General features: G+C 37.0%; 1 protein-coding gene across 1 annotated transcript in view; it reads left to right on the forward strand.

Annotated features, from left to right (window-relative positions):
* LOC149299773 (phosphatidylinositol phosphatase PTPRQ-like) overlaps positions 1 to 24,422 on the forward strand; it is a 115,604-nt gene that overhangs the window by 22,864 nt on the left and 68,318 nt on the right. Inside the window, exons 15-24 of the mRNA XM_089486045.1 lie at positions 4,141 to 4,301; positions 5,202 to 5,313; positions 7,312 to 7,538; positions 11,184 to 11,253; positions 14,513 to 14,712; positions 15,299 to 15,542; positions 18,605 to 18,733; positions 18,962 to 19,108; positions 21,924 to 22,096; positions 23,757 to 23,934. Coding sequence (XP_089342171.1) covers positions 4,141 to 4,301; positions 5,202 to 5,313; positions 7,312 to 7,538; positions 11,184 to 11,253; positions 14,513 to 14,712; positions 15,299 to 15,542; positions 18,605 to 18,733; positions 18,962 to 19,108; positions 21,924 to 22,096; positions 23,757 to 23,934 — 1,641 coding nt within the window. The remainder of the gene's footprint in view (positions 1 to 4,140; positions 4,302 to 5,201; positions 5,314 to 7,311; positions 7,539 to 11,183; positions 11,254 to 14,512; positions 14,713 to 15,298; positions 15,543 to 18,604; positions 18,734 to 18,961; positions 19,109 to 21,923; positions 22,097 to 23,756; positions 23,935 to 24,422) is intronic.

Below are 24,422 nucleotides of genomic sequence, written 5' to 3' on the forward strand. Positions count from 1 at the left end.
TGAAATTACAAAAAATACTTCACCGTGACACAAATACTATGATACTGCAGAAGATCAATTGATCCTAAAATACATTACTTTGTAAGATCCTTAGACAAGACTATACGCTTGCCGACAATCTATGGCCTCACCAGTGGCATTGGTCTTAAATGCTTACGTCAGAAGACACCTTTGGTCAGTATGCCATTTTGACCTATGCTAAGTTACATTAAGAAGAGAAAAGGAACTTAGTTCTTCTTTGCTGCTCATATAATGTCAACTGATACTCTGTATCTGAAGCACCAGCTCAACATTTACCGAGAGGGTGGTGGATAAATTAAACAGCTTCCCGGCAGATGCGATAGAGGGAATTTAAATATGCATGAAACAGGTATATGACTATCCTGAATCTAAGGTTATCAAAGGACTGATTAAGGTTTGAGTGTAAAAAGCAAGGAAAAAAATATTGTACAAATGATTCATTCCGGCCCTCAATTTCTATGTTTCTATACATCCATATGTCTTATAAACAGGCACTGGCTATATACCCCCCCCCCAATTAAGTAAGTAAATGATGTATGGCACACATTCAAAGTGTATAGTGCAAAATAGCATTACTGTACAACAATGTATTTAGTTTCTATTGGGTTGCATTGGTTTTATGCACAATACACCTAATTTATTAACTTAGTTTGGTTGAGATGACTTAGGGCATTTGTGTATGATAAACAGAAGAGACCAAACACATCATCTATGAAGTTGACATTATTAATGTAACATTTAAATAAAGTCAATTGTCTAAATCCCTCCAGTAATTATTTCTCTGGGGGTTACCTAAAACCCCTTAAAATGCTCCCCACATTCCACCCTTAAAAGATTTTAATTCTATAAAATGCATATGTTCCAAATGCTATTTTAAATAGAATATGTGGTATTTTGTGTAGTTTTCCTTTAAACACATTTCCCATTATTTCTAGATTTGGAAGTAAAGAAAGTGTGAGGTCAAAATATTGCCTTAAGCTGTTTTACTAGACTATTTTTTGGTTTGGTTACAGCAATGCCAAAATACTTTGATCCAATTTTATCCTTGCAAACAATTAAAACTAATTAGTACCGAAAATCTATTCAGTAGTTAAGCATGTGTCACTGTATCTTTTTTAGTGTTTATGTGATGACAACACACTCATTATTTATCTTTGTGGCGTTAACACACTAGATTGTAATCTGAGATTTTACTGGACGCCAATATTAAGGACAGATTAAATGATAGACAAATACCTGTTATTATTTATTTCCTTTTTAAAGGAATAAAAAAGCATCTGATTTCGCAAACTTTTCTGGAATTTTGGACCAAACCACACTTCAGCTCTTGACTGCATTCAATTTACCGTTCTCTATGTGTTTTAATTTTAGGGTTTAAGAATACTATTAAAAACGTAAAAGGATAAAACACTTGCTTAAATCATAATTTATCTAATTTTGTGTTCCCTTATGTTAACACACAATGAAACAGTGAAATTGCATATAAACTCAATTTACAGAGATATAATAAAGCAGACATATAATTTGGCCAGGTATGCACAAGACGACTTATGGAAGCTAACATATGGTCAAAAGTCTTAACTGCATGGTCCAGGCAGAGCTGTCACATAACAGTTTCACTTGTTGCTGACTTGTCATTATGATCAATGTTCCCCTTCAGATCATAGATCTCCCTCTAATGGGTCCAAAATAAAGGGAGAGCGAGGCCTCTGTTTCACTGCTCCCTTGCTATGCTGCCGGTGATTGCTGCTGAGTGCCAGGATATGATATGATATCCCGGCACTCAGAAGTGATGCCACTCACTAAAAACAGAGGCCTGTAAGAACAGACCTTGTGCTCCCACCACAGGACATCAGAAAGGTAAGAGGTGAAGAGAATGGGAAGATATACATAGTATGAAGAAGGAGAGTAAGAAAATGGAGAGATAAAGAGAAAGAGGAGGAGAGATGAAAAGAAAGGGGAGAGAAATGGAAAATGGGTGAGGTAATAAGAAAGAGAAGGGAGAGAGAAAGAGTAGAGTGATAAAGAGCACAAAAAAGACATAAAGAAAAGGGAGAGATAGAATGGAAATATAAAGAGGTGAAGAGATAATGACAAGGATGATAAAAGAGAAGGGGGGAGATAAAGAAAAAGGGGAGAGATATGGAGAAAAGGGTGAGATAAAGTGAAAGGTGAACGTTAAAGAGGTAACATCCTGTGCATGCATTCTGGGTCCCAAATGTGTGTAATCTTGGTGCTGGTGCAAGTGCTGTGGGTGCAATTTTGGTGCTGGGGCAAGTGCTGTGGGTGCAATCTTGGTGCTGGGGTAAGTGCTGTGGGTGCAATCTTGGTGCAGGGGCAAGTGCTGTGGGTGCAATCTTGGTGCTGGGGCAAGTGCTGTGGGTGCAATCTTGGTGCTGGGGCAAGTGATGTGGGTGCAATCTCGGTGCTGGGGCAAGTGCTGTGGGTGCAATCTGGGAGCTGGTGCAAGTCCTCATGTGTGCATTCTGGGTGCTGGGGCAAGTCCTATGCATTCAATCTGGGTGCCAGGGGTGGCCTTTGCTCTGTGAGACCTGTGATCTATGTTTGCTTGCATTATTTATTTGGTTTATACCTTCAATGGTGTGTTTCTTGTGGGGTTTTTTTTACCTGCAAGGCTGGGTTTGGGTATTATTTAGTTGCTCTACACCTGCAATGACTGCAAGAACTATGACACTTTTATTAGAGAGAGAGAGAGACTGCGTCAAAATTATTTGAAAACAATATCAGGCACAAGCATTCAGTGCGCGTATATAGGAAAAGACAACATAAGTTTTCTGTGCACACCAAGTACTAACATCCTACTAACTCATCCTACACGCTGATGAGTTCCAAAAATGCCAAAACACATAAAAATAGGTTCAAGGGTTCATTTCAATTCATTCTGTGTTTTTTTCATATATAACCCAACTGCAGGAAAAAAGGTGGTCTTCCACAATACAGTCCATACTAATCTGGTACATTGTTCTAATGTAGCCAGGTCATAGGGACTGTTGTGTCTTAGTTCCTTATCCTGCAATGCACTGATGAAAAGAGTCTGGCAAACTTCTCATATGGATTTAAACTAAGTACTTTTGATTTAGAGATGGAATTTCATGCCATATTTGTACTAATCTCTCATATATATTTTATACATATAATATATTTTTGAAATATTGGTTATGTACCATATATTACCGATCGTATTGCTATACAGTTGATAGCAGTTTGTTTTAAATATTATTGAACTTACGTAGCTAATGGGTGATGCGTTCACCATTAGGTTTACTATCTCCCTTCCCATTAGTATACAGTCTCCCTACTTATTCATTTTCCCAAGTCATTGTGCATCTTCTGAGATCTTTTTACAGCGTTTTCTGTATTCACCTGCTTTTCCGACTATTTCTTCTCCTCTGCAGCTAATTTGTCTTTTTTTAAAATATTTTCCGTCCAGGGACATCTTGAACATTTTATCCTTTCCAAACTTGGTTCAATGTCTCCTAATCGCTTTAATTGCACTTATTTCTGCACTTCCCTGTCGCTCCCATCACTTTTCTGCACTTCAAAGTCTGACAAGCTTATCCGCCAGCGTATGTATCATTCAGAAGTATAGCGGATCAGAAGCTTTAATTGGTTAAATTGCTATGTCAAATGTTGATATTTAAAACATCCTATTACCCAAAAAACCCAAATATGTTTTCTAGTGCCAATATTTAGTTCTCTAGAAAATGTCAAGATATGCTATCTTTATCCCTTTTTAAATTGTTTATTTTTCTTTTTGAGAGAAAAAAAGACATAGTTTCTTTTCTAAGCGGTTATGAAATTAGATTTTTTTCTCCCCTTAGATATATGCGAAACTCCCCACACGCTAAAGATACTGTCTTCCTGTATTATCTTGCAATTTTTGTCTGTCTGCGCATTTTTTAAATACTGGGAGTGAAATAATACCTGTGTTCTGCAGACTACGCAGAGTCATTTATCCATGCACAAGTCAATTGTAGAATAACAGCTTGTAAATATCTATTTTTTTTTGTAAAAACAGGGTTGGAATAAGGAAAGTAAGCTTAAAGCATGTACCAAATAGTGTGTTTGCTTCAAAATGCTTTATTTTCTTCCCAAAAGAACCTGAAAAACCATTAGAAGTTCGAGCCTTCAATATATCATCAGAGTCCTTTTCATTGTGCTGGAAGAAACCGTACGGACTGGTTAAAAGATATCGAGTGGATCTTTTTCCTCCGCATGGCTTTGTTACCGTCAGAGATCTTGGAGGTGGGGAGTATCAGGTATGTTTTTCATTATTGTGCGAGGATGGGCAACTTTTGTTTATACTCTAAGCTCCTGGGGATATTCTTTGCAAAGCAAGCCAACTGTGAAGCTTGCTTCTGTATCTTTTAATACAGAATGCATACCAAATGACCTATGCTAAATTTGTGAGAGCAAATTTCAACATGAGGGGCTTGTTACCTTAACAACAATTATGATACTTTTTTTTTTTTTTTTTTTCCCTTTCTTAGTCTATCATGAACCTTCAGCCAGTCACCCAGGAGTTCATGAATAGTTTAACAAAGAAAGGGGAGTGCTATTGAGTAATAGACTCATTAATTGTGTACGGTGCAGGCAGACCTAGCTTTAAATCATTAATGCAGGCAGCATTTCCCTGTAAAGCCATCAAAAAAAGGCATAGGAACAATCCCACTTTCTGCAAAAAAAAAAGATAAAATAATGATTACCTTTCTTTTTGTGCCGCTTCTGTTGGGAACTGCAGATATACAGGTATGCTGTTTAAATTGCAAATCCACTTTTTGCTTTTTCATTGTGTTTTTTTTCTTAATGAGGACTGAACATAACACGGAACAGAAGGAGATATTGAGTTGTGAGTGAAAGCCAAGCGAAGGATGAAGGATTTTGTTCTTTTTGGAAAATACTTTTTTTTTTTTTTTTTTAAAAGATGAAAATTCCGAGTCTACAGTAAAGAATGTTTTTGAATGTTGTTATGGATTATTTTTTTTTTTCCTGCATAAACTCATCCGTCACAATGTGAACGCCAACAGTATTCTCTAGGAATTTTGGATACCTGGATGAAAAAGTAGTTCCTGTGCAGGAAAACTTTTCATAGTGAGTCTTGCTTTCCTGTGTGCTGCACTTAATATTTCACTTATTGCGTATCTGTTTGACATTTTCAGGCAGATGTATCCAGCACTGCTCCTGGTACAACGTACGCCGTAACTATTTCTTCTGTGTCATCTTCAGCACTGAGCTCACCTGTTAGCAAGTCAGTGATCACCAATGAAACCAGTAAGTTTATTATGCCAACCCTATAAGTAATACTCTAAGTTGTTTAGACTGGGTACATATTTGGAAACAAAGGAAATTTATATGATTTTATTGGCACATACAGAATATATAACGTGTGAATTGCTAATGTAATTGCATCGATGCTTGATCATTTTCACAACCAACAGACAAGGCCAGCATTTGTTTTTGTTTTTTAAAAAATAGACCGTTTTAATGATCCGCTCCGCTGTAATTTCATTTCCTTAATCTTTAGGGGGATTCAGGGGACTTTCCTGTTGGTACATAATAACAAGACACAGAGTCAGGCACTTGCCGGGAAATATGAGAATGTCTGGCCACTTTATGTTGTTTGCTTTGACCAACTTCCTATATCTTCCATTTTTATAATTATAATATTGTATTATAATTGCTATTGATAGACAGCATCTTTACCAGCATTATCAGACTAGGACAAGCATGATATCATAATTATTAGATTATCTTTTATATCAGACAGCGGCTTTATCTTTCCTGTAGTTTTTTTATTTTTCTAATTTAACTTTATCTTTATGCCTAGAATGGTAAATAATATTTTTTAGACCAAACCGCTAATTGTTTACAACTATTCCGGTACTTTTCACTTGTTGTGGTTCACCTGAATTCCTTTAATTACTCAGTGTTGTGAGATAATTAAGTGCAATTACAAAATGTACTTTTCAAGAACTACATGCCAAATATCGTGAGAAAATGTGTTTGTCTTTAAACAATACTATCGTTTCGCATTTTTCCCTTGTGTTAGTTTCATTTATTGTCTAGCTTGTCATGGTACTATTTTATAATTAGCACTTAACCTAAAGTTGACGGATAATCTCACTGTTGATTCTTATTATGCCAAAACATGAGAACAGGGATGAAGGCAGCTATATAGCAGACAAGCACACGTAGTACCATTTTGATTAATGCTTTATTGCATTAACATTCTCCCAGTGTCAGCTCGTGATTTAGGGAGTGTCGAGAGGAGGGGTTGAGTTTTGGTTGCACAGGTGATAATGAGGTGGCTCCTGCTCCACGGACGTTCTCACATCAATCTTTTCTCACGCATTTTGTCAGGTTGATCATTTCTATTATAAAGTACTTGTTTTAGGCAAACAAAACCAAGTCACTTTAGCCAAATGTATGGATTGCGCCATTACACATCATTCTCATTCTACACCACTGCAAGGGGATTTACTGCTTATAGAGAGGAAGTAGAACATCAAGCATGAGCTGTTCATAGGACTTGCAGTGTTATAGATACAAAGAGGGCATTTTACTTTCTTAGTTCAGTGGTCTTTTTTATGCTAACGATACTACACCAAATGCAAAAATTAAATATTCCTGATTGTCGCTCTATTCTTTCATGTGGTGCTACATGATGTCATAACTTAGTACAGTTGGGCTTGAACTGGTGTAATTAGTTATTTTATTATTTATTATTATTAGAGGATCCGTCTCATATGCAAACTGTGTATTCTGTATTGCGGTTGCTTTTTTGCACATGATGTCATGTGTTGAGGTCGCCATAATGAATGTGTCATTAAAGGGGTTGATACATTATTTTTAAATGGTCATTTTCATTTAGTTCATGTTTATTTAACCCATGCGCTAACAATGAGCTAGCTATCTAGAGCAAAGCACTATTTTGTTATAGATATTTAAATCTGCTACTTTGAACATCTTTTTGCCGACATTATCATTACCAGAGGCAAACTGGCACTAAAATGAAGCTATTCTGCATAGTTTTGAAACACCGCATTTTTTACATTCTTGCTGAAGAATGTTTCTCATGTTTCTTAAAAGTATTTAATCATCTTTTGTAGCACTGCAGTAGGGAGAAGAGACTGATGTTAACAGTCAATTTGTCTTATGAAGCTAAACGTTTCTGCTGGCCAATAATTTTTTCTCCTTAAGAATGAACTATGAACAGTCTTTTTAAGAATTTGTGACATTTCTAAAAAATATGTGTCTCGTCCGGTTTAGTTCCAGGACCACCATTGTTCCTAGCTGGAGAAAGAGTTGGCTCTGCAGGAATACTCCTGTCCTGGAATATACCTCGAAATCCAAATGGAAAACTTCTGGCCTACTATGTTATTTACAGAGAAGTTTGCCCATGGGTACAGTCGTCTTACACAAGCGTTACAACGACACCTGACAGCCTAGAAGTTCTTTTGACAAGTCTGACCCCTGGAACTACATATGAAATAAAGGTAATAAGCTTCTAAGCATACTGTACACTGTGCTGTGGTGATACATATACTTATGTCTGAGCAGTTAGTGATACTTTTTTGGATTTACGCTCCGGACTTGTATTGCTTATTTGAACCTGCAATCCTTTTATAAAAGCGAACCCTGGATGCTTGTGTGACATTAAGAAATTGTGGATGTTACTGACACTATTCCACCTCCAAAGACTGCATAAAATTCCATCATGCCCAAAATGCATCTCTTCATGTCCCAGTGAGTGAAAAGTACAGTAGTGTTATCTATCTTGGTTTTTTTCTCCAATATTTTCAAGAGGAGGCATTTAATAGGGTCTCTTGAATCTCAATTACTAATAAGGTGACACTCATTCTGCCAACAGCGTTCCATTGTCTAAATGCTATGCCTAATGCTACCTTGCATCTTCTAGATAAGGCATTTCCTCTTTTCTCTTTAGATATAGAGTAGCCTTATGCATTTTGGGCAAGCAGCTTGTTCTTTTGGAATGTCCACCTTCAACATTTTCCTAAATATTACCTGTTTTTCATATGTTCATGAGCATCAAATCCTTTGCAGATTGTCAGAGGTTTTAAATGTCAACGTTCATTAATGGTAGAAGGGACACTACAGCCATCATCTAATGCACAGTTCCTTTAAATGTTCATGTTGTCCATTTTGCAGAATCCCCACTTATCCATTAGCCCCTTTCTCCACCCACCAGCTAACTGCATTGCAGGAGAGGGGTTCGATCAAACACATTTCCGTGTCTGTGATATACTCACCTCCAGTCAGCTCTAGCGCATGTATGGAAAAAACTTTTTTAATGGGAGCACTTTCCTTGCATTGATTGGCTACTTTACATTTCTTTATTTTGCCTGTATTCCATTCTTTTTCCTAAAGTTTACTAAGAATGTGACAGGCATAACAGAACAACATATTGTCAGCTGGGTGGCACAGTAACATGGTATGTTCATGTATAATGCTGTTAATCTAAGAGAGGGATATTCTGTACCAACAATGCCGCCGTGATGTGCCTCCATCATATATTTATATACAAGTTGTATTTCTGATCTTCCGCAGACCTTACACACTGCCAAAGGATTATATAGATTGCTAAGCAAGCAGCTAAAAGTTAGTGATATCATCTTAAAAGGTGCTGCCCCATCAAACCAACTGGTCAATCAGTGTAAAAGCTGTGATCAAGAGCAGTATGTGATAAACCCAGCATTATCTAATTATCTAAGCAAATAGTATACCAGCCAAAGAACATCTTTGTCACCTCTCTTCAAACATCATGCTTTTTGTCATTCAGAATGCCAGTGTTGACCTAAACCTCTCATGTTCTACCCATGTGTTGCAGAAGTTCCATTGCCACCAGATCAACTTCCACGCATTGTGGACTTTTCCCGTAAAGCTATCAAAAATGCTACCCCTCCCCCATTTTAGGTTCCATAGATAGTTAGTTGCCTGAGTCACTAAAACGGGCCCTGCCGATCAATTTTCTGTCTTGGGATTTTCTCCCTTCTCTTCACCCAGTCTGGCTCCCTTCATTTCAGATTAATGCCATTTCCCGTACCTGGCCACAAGAAAGAAAAGACAGTGGGATGTGCGTTGCAATCTTGATAGATCTGCCCAGACGCAGACTAGGAAGACTCAGTTTTCCCCACTGATACTGGAAAAGACAACAAGCCATGAGTAGCATCAAGAGCCTCTGTCAGACATCAAAAGCTTTGTTTTTTTCTTCTATTTGGACCAGTTACATAGATCTTGCTTCTGCAGAGGATTACATTTGTCAAACTTAAAACGTTTGCTTCTCGTATACCTTAAAAATGTCTGTAGTAGTTGGTGTTCTCCTAATCTGCATTCACTGCCCCCCATCTCTTTAGGCGCTGGATTCATTAATAGTACCTTTGGTTCCTTCTAGATGTATATAAGGATGACACATCATCTCCAACTTGTGGCAAATGAATCTTTACGAAATATTGCTTAATAATTTGTGTGTACATGAAGTGATCATTGGCTACATCTTATTATTATGAAAGATTACTTGGTTAGGATTTTCCCTCACACTGTTTCTCCCTAGGTGCATTGGACACTCTTCTTTTTTCTCAATGACAAAATTGCTACAACTATAGTCTTATTCAGGTGGTATTTATCCTAAAGGCTACCAGTGTTGTGTATTCCTACGTTGTAAAAAGAGCTTGTGAAATTTCTATGGTAAAATGAGTTGCAAATGAAAAAGAAAAAAAAAAAGGTCAATATGAACCTCAACTTTTAGTGTATTACTGCTTTCATAGTATACCATTTAATCTATATACTGTATACTGTGTTTCACTGCTGGAGAATAGACATACTATACTATTTTGTGTGTGTATTCCACTGAAAGATGATCCTTTTTCTGCTGCTTGTAAGTATGGTAGTATATTGTTTGCAACTACTGTTGCAAATCTGCACATTCACTGGTGTTGTTTACTATATACCTAAAACGTGACAATTATATGAAATACAATGTAGTATATGGAATTACCAACCTTCAGCTAGTTGTGTAGGTGATACTGTAGTAGTTATTTATGATGAGTGTTTTGTTATAGAAAGCCAACACATATTTACAGCTGCATGAAAAAAGTTTGTGAACCCTTTGGAATTAGCTGGATTACCTGATCTTCAATTAAATCCCAACACTAGACATATAGTCTATTTTAAAATACACATGTTATCGTGTCTTTATTGCACACAATGTGTAAACATTCATAGTACAGAGTGGAAAAAGTATGTGAACCCCTAGTCTAATGATTTCTCCAAAAATGCATTTTCAGTTGGGAGTTGGCTAATCCGATTAATTAGACAAAATTGGAAGTGATGGTAATAACTGTTCTGTTATATAAAAACACTCACAAAGTTTGAGTTTGATTTTCACAAAAAGCATTGCCTGATGTGAACCATGCAGAGATCTCCGAAGACAGAGATAACGACCTGCACAAATATCTGGAACATGCTAACGTCTCTATTAGAGTCTACTATATGTAAAACAATGAACATGGACGGTATTTGTAAGAGGACACCACAGAGGAAGCCAATGCTGTCCAAAAAACATTGTTGCATGTCGGAAGTGTGACAAAGAACACCTGGATGTCCCACGGTGCTACTGACCTAATATTCTGTAGATGGATGGCCAAATTTAAGTTGCTTGGAAGGAGCACACAATGATATGGGTGGGGAAAAAAGGCTTGTCACACTAAAATCAAAACCACATCCTAGTTGTAAAGTATGTTGGAGGGGGCATCATGGCTTGTGAACCAGTTATTAAATCCATGGGTTCACGTACTTTTTTCAGTGTGTTTAATAAAGACATGAAAACATAGAAAACTTTTGCTGTTCCACTCACCTACCACCATCTAAGTGATATAAGGATATTAGGTGTTAATTTATTCTCATACTTATTAGCAAACTTGGGTAGTTCCCAAGATAGGGTACTGGAAGCTCTTCCTCTTCTGGGGGAGCAGCTTTATGAAGGAGTAGGCAAGCCGTTTGTAAGGGCTAAGCTAGTCCCCAACAGCCTTATGTGTGATGAAAATGGGCATAGAGTAGATGCCCTTTGCCACAGATAACATAAATATTTCAAATACCTCCAAAAATGTCATCATTTTTTACAGGTGGCTGCAGAAAACAGTGCTGGCATTGGGGCATATAGTGAACCATTCCTATTTCAGACTGCAGAGAGCGGTAAGATATCTGTGAAACTCTATTGTCCCGATCTTTGCACCAAGGATGACTTCTACAGAATGATTTGTAGCGACTTTCATAGAAACGTAAAATTTGAGGGTAGATAAGTACCATTTGACCAATCTAGTCTGCCAATTTCTCTTGATGTATGTTTCACATCATAGAACATTAAATATTTGTTCTAAATTACTTATTATTTCTTAGTTTACCAGTTTAAGCCTTAGCACAGACCAGCACATTTTCTGGATGTGTTTCTTTAATTTGAGCTGAGCCAGCTGCACACCTCCCTTTCTTCACCAAGAGGATTTATTACATTTGGCTACTATATTACCTTTCACAGTTAAATCCCTTTGTCTGATAAGGTGTTTTTTTTTGGGGGGGGGGCTGTTCTTCAAAAATAATTGGAAACCAGCTTCCTTTAAATGTATGTATTAGTCATATTGAAATTAGTTTCAACCCCTGTTCCATTTCTTTAATTGGAGTAGAATTAAAATATTATTTATATTATCTTTATATTAGTATTTGGGAATAAATTATTTTCTTGTGGTGTAATTTGTTGGGATCTACATACTGGGGTTTATTCATTAAAGGGGCAGGGTACTTGTTTTCAACTTTTTCTCTTGGCTGTTCATTGTAAACACGTTTTGTCAGCAAGAATGACTGTCCTTGTCCAGTACAATGCATAATGCATAACTGAATGGAAGAGGAAGCTTATAAAAAAACCTTCCTGATTTTACTGTATATTATACAATGCCAGCCAAGAACAGAAGCTCATTGGGATAGGGAGGGCCTTCATGATATACAGTGCCCTCCACAGATATTGGCACCCTTGGTAAATATGAGCAAAGAACGCAATGAAAAATTGTCTTTATTGTTTAACCTTTTGATCCTTTCTTCAAAAAATACACAAAAATGCTCTCATTGACATCAAACAATTGCAAACACAACACAGGTCTATCCACAAAAAAATTAAAATTGTTATATATATGTGCCACAATTATATATATATATATATATATATATATATATATATATGCCATAATTAATATGAGAAAAATATAGTTGAAGTATTTTCCTAGTGATATTTTAAATTTTTACTAGACCTGGTTGACTAGGAACAGGTGTATAAATATTAGGTAACGAATAGACCAAATTCCTTTAGTCATTCATAACAATGGGTAAGACCAAGGAACATAGCTGTGATGTGCGGCAAAAAGTTGTTGAGCTTCACAAAATGAGAAGTTGCTATAAGAAAATAGTAAAAGCATTGAAAATGCCTATTTCCACCATCAGGGCAATAACTAAGATGTTCCAGCCAACTGGAAATCATAGGGATTAACCTGGTAGAGAACATGTGTCTGTATTGTCTCAATTCATTGTGAAGAGGATGGTTCGAGTGGCCAAAACAATCTCCAGGGACCACAGCTAGAGAATTACAAAAGTTAGTTGCGTGTTGGGGTCAGAAAGTCTCCAAAACAACTATCCAACGCCACCTACATCATCACAAGTTGTTTGGAAGGGTTTTAAGAAAAAGCCTCTACTCTCATCTGAAAACAATCTTAACCATCTTAAGTTTGCCAGGCATTATAGGAACTTCGAAAGTGATTGGGTTTTATGGTCAGATGAAACCAGAATATATATTTTTGGCAATAAACACCAGAGGTGGGTTCAGCGCACATAGAGAGGCAGCTATATGGAAAAGTACCTCATGTGCACAGTTAGATATGGTGGTGCCTCTTTAATGGACATTTTGTTAGGATATATGGCATCTTGGACTCTATCAAATATAAACAGATATTAAATGAACACCTTACTGCCTCTGTCAGAAAGCTTCCAGCATGACAACGATCCAAAACATACATCAAAATGAACCAAAAAATGGTTTACTGACAGTAAAACAAGGTCCTACCATGGACATCCCAGACCCCTTATTTGAACCCCATAGAAAGCCTGTGGGGTGAACTGAAGAGAAGAGAGCGTCGACCTTGTCGACCTTGAAATTTGAAGGACCTGGAGAGATTCTGTATGAAGGAATGGTCTCAGATCCCTTGGCATATATTCTCCAAGCTCATCAGGCATTATATGAGAAGACTCAGAGCTGTTATCTTGTCAAAGGGAGGTAGTACAAAATATTGACTAAACAGGTGCCAATAATTATGGCACACATATATTTAACAATTATATATATTTTTTTTGGACAAACCAGTGTTGTGTTTGCAATTGCTTGATATCCATGAGAGCGGAGTATTTTTGTGTGTTGTTTAAGTAAAAGCTCGAAAGATTAAACAATACTTACCAAAGGTGCCAATATTTGTAGAGAGCACTGTACTGTATAGTGAAACCAAGGAGTTGAAACCACAAATCTGTCTGCTCTCCTTTTAATGGATAGATCTCTTGATGTAGTTTTGGTTAATGGGTAGAATGGATGTACTTAAATTTAGTGGAAATAAGGCAGGAGGCAAAACAGGACATGAGCCCATCTGAGATGATTGTTAGAGCTTGGATTTCCACATTCTCTGAGGCATAGGCCTGATGACACTTTTTGGTAAAGGTATCCAGGAATTCTGAAGGTCACATGTTTTTAACCAGTAATTAACTATTTAAATATCCTTATATACAAATTGTTGCTAGCAGTGTCCTCTTTACCTAAAGAGATTGTCTTACTCTATCAGTCATTGTATGCGTGTGTGTGTGTATGTATATATAATAATCATACCTGGGAACTACCCGTAGCCTACCCTTTGCGGGACGCGGCCAGGACTGTCCACTGACTTCTCTTGGATTTCTCTGGGGTAAACCCGGAGAGTTTCCAGGTATGATAATGGGACTGGCCAGTGTTAGAGTATCTAGCTTGAATGTATAATCTTGTGGAAGGTTCTTTAACATGTTGCAGTATAGAATAGTGTATTAGAATGTAGTTAATATGTAATCACATCCTATCTGAAATTTCACTCCTCATTCCTGTGTTTCATACTGTAACTAATGTAAGTTGAATTGGGGTGAGATACATAAATCACTAAACAATATTTAAGGATATACTGCTCAATAGTCATAATGTAAACAGAATATAATAAATGATGTTTCTTTGATCTATATTTATACTTCATTTTACAACCAATGTTATTATATCCAAAAGAATAAAACAGTTGATCCTGTATGATTTGAGAACGTCTATTTCCATGAGTTCTTTTCCTCTTGATGTTTAACAGCCTCTATCAAATATATTTGTCCCATGGCGACTTTTTCTGCTTGTTTACAGCTCCAGGAAAGGTTGTGAACCTGACCGTAGAAGCATTAAATTCTTCTGCTGTAAATCTAACCTGGTTTCTGCCTCGGCAACCACATGGAAAGATAACGAGCTTCAAGATCAGTGTTAAGCATGCAAGGAGTGGGAGTGTAGTAAAGGATACAACAGTGAAAGTGGAAGATATTTTGAATGGGGCATTGCCTGAATGTAATGTAAGTTATGGGCACCAATTCAAGGGGTTTCTTTGTGTTGACTGAGTAAATTTGTGTTGTAAATAATAGCTGTATGCTTATCCCATGCATGTTTAAATTCCGTCACTGTATTAACCACTACCACTGCTGCAGGGGCGCTGTTCCATTTATCCACTAAACTCATAGTGTTGTAAAACATCCTTACGTGACGCCTAAGCCTCCGACCCCCTAGTTTTAGAGTATGACCACTTGCAGGAATGTGAGTTAATTGTTCTGCGGCATAGGAAGGCATGTTTTGTGGCTGCTTTTGGCACATCTGCGCCTTCGGTTATTAAAGCTATGGCTGGATGTTGGTAAAATTTTGAGCTCCAATCATGCAACTATGCAAACTAAACTGCTGCTTTTAGACACTGGGAGTGGTGCAAGAGAGGAGCACAGGAAACATAGTTCACCTAGAGATGTACTGTATATATACTGTATATATATATATATATATATATATATATATATACACACAATGTACCCACTGTAAAGTTAGAGGCCTCCGTAACGACGGCTGTTCCTGAACCTTACATGCCACTGTGTCAATCTTTACTATGCTTCTTAGGATGAAACTGAATCTTTTTTATGGAGCACCACAAGCCCTCCATCAACTCGTGGGCAGCTTACGACCACTGCTTCATATGTATCAAGAGCTGCCCTGTCTAGAACATTTAACTCCATATGGAATGAGCCAATCACTTTTATAGTGGGTCAGCTCAGACCGTATACTACATACCTGTTTGAAGTATCAGCTGTTACCAGTGAGCCTGGATACATTGATAGCACAATTGTCCGGACACCAGAGTCAGGTAAGGAAATGCAAGAAGCTGTATATAGAAATATTATTTTGATATTAATTACCTATGTGTTTAAGTTGACCTGGTAGGTAATTCAAATACATTGAAATATAATTTAAATAGTGATTGGTCCAGGGAGCATTCTGACTTTTGGAGTCATGACGGATGTTTTCCCACTTTTGGGTAAAATTAGCACGACAGTAAGAGTTTACTTTAGATTTGACGTTTTCTTTAACTGTAAAGACAGTTGGCTTATTTTTGTAAATTATTAGATTTGTATGAATTTACCAGAAAAAAACACCTTACAAAAGGCATGTAAAAGGCCCTCCAAAGAGCAGCCAGCAACAAACATTGCAGTGAACATCTGTTTTACATTATGGCAGTAAATAACAGTATAAAAAAAGCCAATATTGCTATCTTTTGAATAGAAGAATAGGAATAGAAGAAAATGTAACCTGGGACCCTGCCGAGTATCATCAACATTTTCTGGGTAGCTGCTAAGTGTAACTGACCTTAGGAACTGACCGCTACAGATTCCCTACCAAGGTTATGGTGATTCTGTTTGGTTGCATCCTGCAGAAACATTCATAAAGTTGTGATGGAATTCTGTCTGACTCTTTTACTAAGGCAAGACTGTCTATTTGATATAATGGGATCCTAAATTGCTAGTACCTTACCGCTCTGGACTTGTCCAGAGATTCTCTTGGTTTTGTAGCATAGATTTTTGGGTCCTCTTCTTCTTGGAGACTTGCACAATGAGCTAAATTACACTTCCTCCACTCATACCCTTCCTCTATCTACACCTTTGATCTCAAACTATAAACTATGCCACCCCAAATCAATAAAATCCATTCTCCGTAGTTGTGGGGCGGCTGATCAGTTGTTAAACTGGTCGGCAGCACTTTGGTCTTGTGTGATTTAATTGCTCACTCAAGACGTCTATGTGGGATGTGATCAAACACCACTGTACAAGAACTATACACCAAGATGATAGAATCCTGAAGAACCATACATTGTGATTATTCCAGCAGAGCCCTCTTTACCTAGGGTTAGTCTTGGTTAGTCTTAGTCTGTAAGTTCTAGGTTTGTCTTACACTTTGAATGTATCGATTATAAAAAGCACTGCACATAAATAAAATATAATAATAATGATAATATTCCAGGCAATATCCATTGAATCTAAGCCAAAGTGAAAGAAAGTTTAACCCTTGTCATCTCATTTGCATTGGGAGGAGTTTCATTAGTGCCAAAACCTATTCCAAGAGGAAGTGCATTTAAGCCACCCCAGAAGTGAGATCTCTGTCAAATAGAAAAAATTAAAGACAAATAAAGCTGATTATTATTATTTATTGTTTTATATAGCGCCATCAAATTCCGTAGCGCTGTACAATGGGTATATGAGGAGCTGGGTGGAGGTACTCATTGCGCCTCCTCATGTTTAGGTTTCTTGTCTTACCTGCCTGTTCCCTTTCCCCACATATTCACACCTGAGTAGAAAGAGACCGCGTGATTTATTTACCACTCAGAGATAAGTTTGAGTTGCTGCTGGCTGAAAAAAACTAAGCGATAGATCATGCAGCATATCTTTTTTGTTATCTTTTATTTGATTATTTGATTATGAAAATGAACAAATATTGGTTCATTTATATTTTAGCTCAGTTACAACCCCCCCCACCCAAAACAGCATGCATACAGGATAATAGCCTATTCTGTACATTTAATGTTAAACAAGGAGTCCAAAGACTGATAAAATAGTTTCAGCTTAACAGTGGTATGATAAATTCTGCTCCTGATTTCTCCAAAATAGATTTCTTGTATAAAAAAACAAAACCCATATAAAATAAAGTATGCATTTCTTTACATATTATAGTGACAAGAAAAAGTAAATGAACCCTTACCTGCTTTTCTACATTAATTGTTCATAAAATATGATCTGATCTACATCTAAGTGATAAGTACAGACAAACACAATGTGCTTAAGCTAATAACACACAAACAATGATAATCTCTCATGGCTTTATTGAACACAGCTATTAAACATTCACAGCGCAGGCGGAAGAATTAAGTAAACCTCTTGACTTAAGTCGTTGAACCTCATTTGGCAGCGATAACCTCAGACAATCTGGTAGCGCGATCAAACCTGCACAACTTTCAGGAGGAAACTTAGACCGTTCTTCCTTACATAAGAACGGTCTAAGTTTCCGTTTCCTGCGATGTCTGGTGTGAACGGCTGTCTTGAGGTCATTCGGCAGCATCTCTAATGGGCTGGGACTGGCACCCTCTAAAAGGCTTCTGTAGTAGATTTAGTTTGATGTTTGGGGTCATTGTCCTGCTGCATTACACAACTTCTACTGAGCTTTAGCTGGTGGATGGCCACTCCGACATTATCCTGTATGATACCCTGATAAACTTTGGAATTCATTGTTCCCTCGATGATGGGAAGCTGTCTAGGCCTCGAGGCAACAAAGCAGCCCCAAATCATGATGCTCCCTCTACCGTACTTCACCATGGGGATGATGTTTTCATATCGGTATGTGGTGGCCTTTTTACACTATATGTAGTTCTGTGTGTTCTTCCCAAACAATTCAGCCTTAATTTCACCAGTCCCCAAACCATTTTCCCAGTAACAATGTGCCAAGGTGCAATTATGTTAGCGCAGCTAGAAATGTCTATGTTTTCCATGAAAACAGCTAAGTGACCCCAACATTTAAAATATACTGTACATCTGATTTTATAATGTATTAAATCATTTTCTTTATAAATTGCTTACATAAACATTTTTTTTTTTTATTCTGCTGAAAAAGCCATTCAGATCTTATCTGACAACATGAAATATGTACTTCATTGGCCTTTGTGTAATTCCTCTGCAGAATTCACAACATTAGATCGGAGTCATAGGTTTCAGCTGATAATAACTAAGCGGATGTATGTCATGCAGGCAGCACCATTTTACTTTTTTGCTTGGAGACACATCATTTCTATGCACAAATGTTTTTTAATGATATACCTTACATCAGTATATTTGCTGACATTAGATTGCTACGGTATTTTAACTAAGTGTCTTTTTCTCTCAGTCCCAGAAGATCCCCCACAGAATCTAATGAAAGGCAACATCACAGCAAGATCTTTCTCTGTCACTTGGGATGCACCAACCATTGTCACGGGAAAGTTTAGTTACAGAGTTGAGCTATATGGGCCAACTGGTAAGATCCAAAATATTATGAATGATAAATGATATTTAAATCATCTGTGACAAAACTAGTGATCAACCTCGCCCTTTTCTTTTCATAGCATCTCATAACTCTCCTTCCATTGCCATAGTGTATCTGTACATCTCCCTGTAGTTCTTTGCATAAAATGGACCAATAATTAAAAGGGATTTGATCTGCTTGATCTATATAAAACCCATAAACTGATTCTTACCTTATCAGGCCGTATTTTGGATAACAGCACAAAAGATCTCCGGTTTATCTTCACTAACCTTACCCCATTCACGACCTACGATGCATTCATCAGCGGGGAAACAAGTGCAGGTGTTGGGCCAAGAGCGAACATATCTGTTTTTACTCCAGCAGAAGGTAACAGTGATGTTTTGTTTCAATGCTGTCAGAATATGTAAATCTTAAAGCGGGTACCTTTTCAAGCAGCAGAAGAAAAGACACACACTAAATTCAATTCAGTATTTTATTGAATGAATAGGTATGCAGGTGGATTCTGCAGTATCCCAAGGAAAGGAATAATATCTTAATGTTGTTTAATATTTAAAAAGACATGTTATACTTATCAGAGTATAGATAAGAAAAACATTTTTGAATCCCTGTGATCAGTTTTTAAAAATGACAAAAATATAACAACCAACCTACAGTGCAGTTTATAATATGAGCAGTTGGAACATGCATCCAACTTTGCCTGGAATGATAAAACTTTTAAATATTTTAAACTGTGTATCTATAAAAGCTGGTCAAGTGGAGATCAGATGAATGGAGGATCTAAGCACACAATGTTTAATGTAATTGTTTGAAATTGAAATTGATTGCTGGTTTACAAACAGCAGTTTTAAGATTAGTATTCTATCTTTTCATGCCATTCTTCTTCCAACCACACGGTGGCAGTGTATACTAAGACATTACCTCCCTTCTATTGGGTATTTGTATCAAACATGCTAGCTTATATTTATTCCCACTGATTTTTTTTGTCATTTATTCAAATAATTATTGGGTTGTTTAAAACAACAGGTGGATTTGGATGTATGGTCCGGTTTATATGGGATTAATATAAATTGATCATTAAAGGAGAAAAGATGGAAAATTGCTTTAGATTCACAACTTAAAAACTTATTTGCTTTCTTTAATACATTTGTATATATTAGTGTATGCATTTTGCAACGAATATCACAGAAATCTGTTTAATCTATAGACACTTTCTGGGTCATATGACAAGTCGCTGGGAACATATCAAAAATAAAAGGTCATTTTTGGATCCCTGAAATAATTACTTTTTCACCTCTTCAACACTGGTGGGTTAAAAATAAATGAAGTTACTGAATGAAATGTAGGCAGACGTGTACAAAAATTATAGTACTGACGTATACTTGGCAAGCAAGCTATAGGGATGCATCAACACAGTGGGGGTTATGTATAAAAAGGGGAATTACTGCAAAGATTGAAAAGTGGCTTTATCACTGTAGCAACCAATGTACTGCTCCCGTATTAAAAAAAAAAAGTGAGTAATCTCCTGGTCACTGTATGTTACCATGTAAAATATCATGTAATATATCAAGGGGTTTCCACTTCCCAGTCATTGTGTTTTTTGCATTAAACTTGGATGTTAATTAATTATAGAGGAATGATTTAAATTGCTCCTTTCTTATGTAAAAAGTGCTTGGACTGCCTTGCATACTCTTTTAACACAGGGACATAGCCTTCTGCCCTGCAATCCCCTTGGCTCTGAGATCCTTCTTATAATCTACAAGACATTAGAAATTAATAGCACTGACTCCTTGAACTGTTAAAGCCAATATATGTTTACCAAAGTCTTTAGTTTAAACTAAAAGACAATCGTGCATGTAAAACAACTTGTGCTCAATGTTGGATTAATATCTTAATGTCGGCAGCTTTTGAGGCTTAAGAGTCTGCACGGTTGGACTCAGTTTAATCATCATAATAATTAAATTGTACATAGAATTTAAAGTTACACGATAATGTATATGCATTGTATTGACTGTATCCACCCCCTGATAGGGTTAGGTGAGCCTTTTCCCAGAGGCAGCTTAAATCAGGCTAAGGCTTTGTTAATGCACAAGTATGTAAGCACTGCATCAGTTACACTGTTACTTTGATTCCCTTTCACGGAAAGTGTGCGTTCAGTGTATTTGAGCTTACCTGCCACCTACAAATTGACTGTGAATAACCTTTGCATTGTAATAATACAGACAAGACAGCAGGTAACTGGTCTACTTAAAAGCTGCGAAGTGGTACCTTTTATTTGCTGTTGTTACAAATCAGGTGATGACGTGTGAAGGATCCCCTTTGCGCTGATGTTAAAGTATTGTCAATGCAAATGACAAATTAAATGCACACGAAAGCAACCTTACCTTATCACAGGTCATAGTGTGTTTTTTTTACTTGATTTTTAATCATATATATGTATATATATATATTCCTAATTAAAGGGGTTCATTTATTAAACATGAGTTGTAGGTGAATGAACCCCTTTAATTAGGGGTTCATTCATTAAACGTTAGTCGTAGGTGAATTGCGATTAAGTGAAAAATGTCATCCTCTCGCATGGACTTTCTATTTGGTTTCAGATGAAACCTGCCTGCGTAACACAGTTTTGTTTTTATTTAAAACTCATCTAATTTAGTGAGTAACCTCCAGGTCACTGTATGTTATAATGTATATGTATAATTGCATTTCATTAATGACGTGCTGTACACCATTTTTCAAAGAGAAAGCAGTTTTGGAGAAAAGCCTAAACTTATAGGGTCAGAGAGTTATGAGTAGAACAAGCTTCAGGCAGAAGTAGTATAGAAAGGGAAAAACATTGGCAGACTAAATGGAAGAAATGGTTCTCGTCTACCATCAGATTCTAGATTTCTCGGGATGCTGTGTAGTGGGCATCATTTCCATTTGATAGATGTTAATGTTTGTGGGTATCTTTGGTCACAGTCTAACAAGATGTTTTTTCTTTGCTGTTATAGTTGTAACGACTCTTGACCGAGGACTATTTTAGTAATGGGAAAAAAAACAATAGTTTTTGTAATGCATGGAAATGAAACATAATATAAACCTATATACAAAGCTACACAAAATAGTGTTTAAACAACAATTAATGCACGTTTAAACACATTGTAACATTTTGTTTTATTTCTTTATTTTACTTTTCCACAAGTACCCAGTGCAGTGTCTGACTTAAATGCAAAAGAAGTTGAAGCCAGTTTTATAACAATTGATTGGCGAAGACCACAGCAACCAAATGGCATTATTACCCAATATCGAGTAAAGGTGTTGGTCAAAGACACAGGAATGGTCACGGAGAACACCATTCTCGCGGGAAAAAATAAGGTACTTTTTTTTTCCTGTCCCTTTTTTTTCATTAAGCAATTAGTTACCACTTATTGCTATGTGAGTGTTTTCTCACATCCCCTAATCTGCAAATACTATGCCTGTCATCAGGATTAAAGAGAGCTGTTCCTCCTTTTACATGTATTCCGTAGTTCAACACCTCCAACTGTTTCCTGCCATATTCTGCAATTAAAGGTTAGATGTAAGGATTTCACATTTTGGTAAGGAAGTTATCCTGCTTTGGTTGACAGACATAAAACCCATTTGTTTAGTTATTCTGCATCAACAGCAAAACATTAGGTGGGCTATTAAATATAATTGCCGTTTGAAAGACTATGTCAGTAGATGTTCATTTCCGAACAAGTGCAGCTCAAGCTGGAATTGAGCTCAGCTTTCGGCACACCATGATTTCATGAGTTAACACAAAATCAGTTGTTGTCTTTAGTTCTGGTGCTGATCTTAAGATAAATTGACAGTACTCCAGTGCAGTTTCAGTACATAGTATTTTTTTTATGCCAGGAGACCATGCTAAAATATTCCAATTTGAGTTTTAGCAAATAAACGTGTTGATTTGAAATTGACAGCTAAGCCCAAATGGTGCTTTGTGTTCTATTTTGGGTCACCCCACTGTCACTTTTCCTACATCTTTTGGCATTGAATAGCTTGTCCGGAGCAACTCATTGCTAATTGGCACTACAGTGAGATTTGTTACATCACTAATGAAGGTTAAGGCCGGTCTCCCACCGGTCAATACTAACATGCGCCAAAGGCAAAGCCAGGACATGCCTGATAAGTTTTAGTTTCCTAAAAAACCAATGTATTGTTTTAAAGGAAATAGATCTACTTGTTAATATTTGCCTTATACAGCACGTAGTCAAAGGCCTGGAATGTCAGAATGACACAATGACACTCATAGACTAGCTATTATAACTTGTGATCTAATGAATAAAACCTAGTCTCTTGTAATTTGTTGGTCAGTGTGCTTGTTCAATATTGACAGTCTTTCAAAAAAAGCTATTTTGTGAACAACCGAAGTCTTCCTGAACATCAAGAGGCCCACTTTAAGCTTCCACTGGTAAACAGCCACTGTATTTGATTGTTACATATTACAGTGGTGAGTCCATAGCATATACCTAGAGCTGTGGATTTATTTTAAGGCCGTAATGGGCCCTGCCATGAACGAATAATTTTTAGCCCCTCAGTGACAGAACTCATGATAGACCCTATACACAGGTTGCAGCTTAAATTGAGTTTAGTTGATTCCTCTGCCCAAAGTTTTTTCCCCTAGCTCTAGTACAATAATCTTCATATGTCAGAAAAGGTAGTACATACTTGGAATACGCTTGCAGTGAAAGTTAATGAATTCAGTAAAGCTCCAGACATGCATAACTATGCTAAAGATTTATTAGGTAAAAGGTGATTTAAAAAGGGTAGGCAGTATGGACCAATTGGTTCCTTTCTGGCATTATAGTCTATGTAGCTATGTATCTTGTTGTGTATTGCATACACATTCTAATTTTAAATGTTGGCTGCCTTCTTCTGTCAGTTTAGGTTTTTCATATGCTATACACGGTAAGGTGCAGCATAATTAAAAAAACAACAAAACAGTGATGTAATGAAATGGATCACTATTGATGTTACTGCTCTGTTTTAACTAAAGGATTCAAATAGCATGGAGAATCTGGGTTCAACCACAGTTAACGAAATTATGAAATCACAATACTTTGGCCAAGGACAAGGAGGAATAACTGGGGTTTATGAAGGATCAGGCGACATCTTTTCCACAATGCCATCCATGTCCTCTGTGACATTTTATACTGGTACTAATGGTAACATAGGTAAGGAGAATCATTTTCAATGTTTTACTGGGTGTCTGTAAAGTGTGGACAAACCTTCATCCTAGACCAAAATGTCACATTTGCTCTTGTTAGGGAATCTTTAAGAGCAGATGTCAGTGCCACACAGGAAGGTCCCAACCACTTGTCACCCTGTTGACCTCCACTTTTACAAAAAGTAGCACCCTATAGCTTCCAGACATACTGCATAGACAATCAGTTGTTACAGTTGCCAGAGCAGGTGTGACTATAAGGGATTAATGTATTACTACCATACAAAGTCTACAGTCGGGTCAACATTTGACTAATGGCTCTTCGAGTGTCACAATTTCAGTCAAATAGGTCAAGCCAGCACACATTGTGTGTGGTGGCAAACAGGTGTAGACGACCTTGTAGAAACATTGATGTAATATTGCATAGTCATAACCTCTTGAGTTAAATAATACTCCTGGTTCGTAGAGGGAGAGACTCTTAATGAGTACCGTGCTCAA

This window comes from Sceloporus occidentalis, unplaced genomic scaffold (genome assembly GCF_023333645.1).
Source record: "Sceloporus occidentalis isolate IW3139 unplaced genomic scaffold, rSceOcc1.0.p SCAF_28, whole genome shotgun sequence".
In the NCBI taxonomy this organism is placed as follows: domain Eukaryota; kingdom Metazoa; phylum Chordata; class Lepidosauria; order Squamata; family Phrynosomatidae; genus Sceloporus; species Sceloporus occidentalis.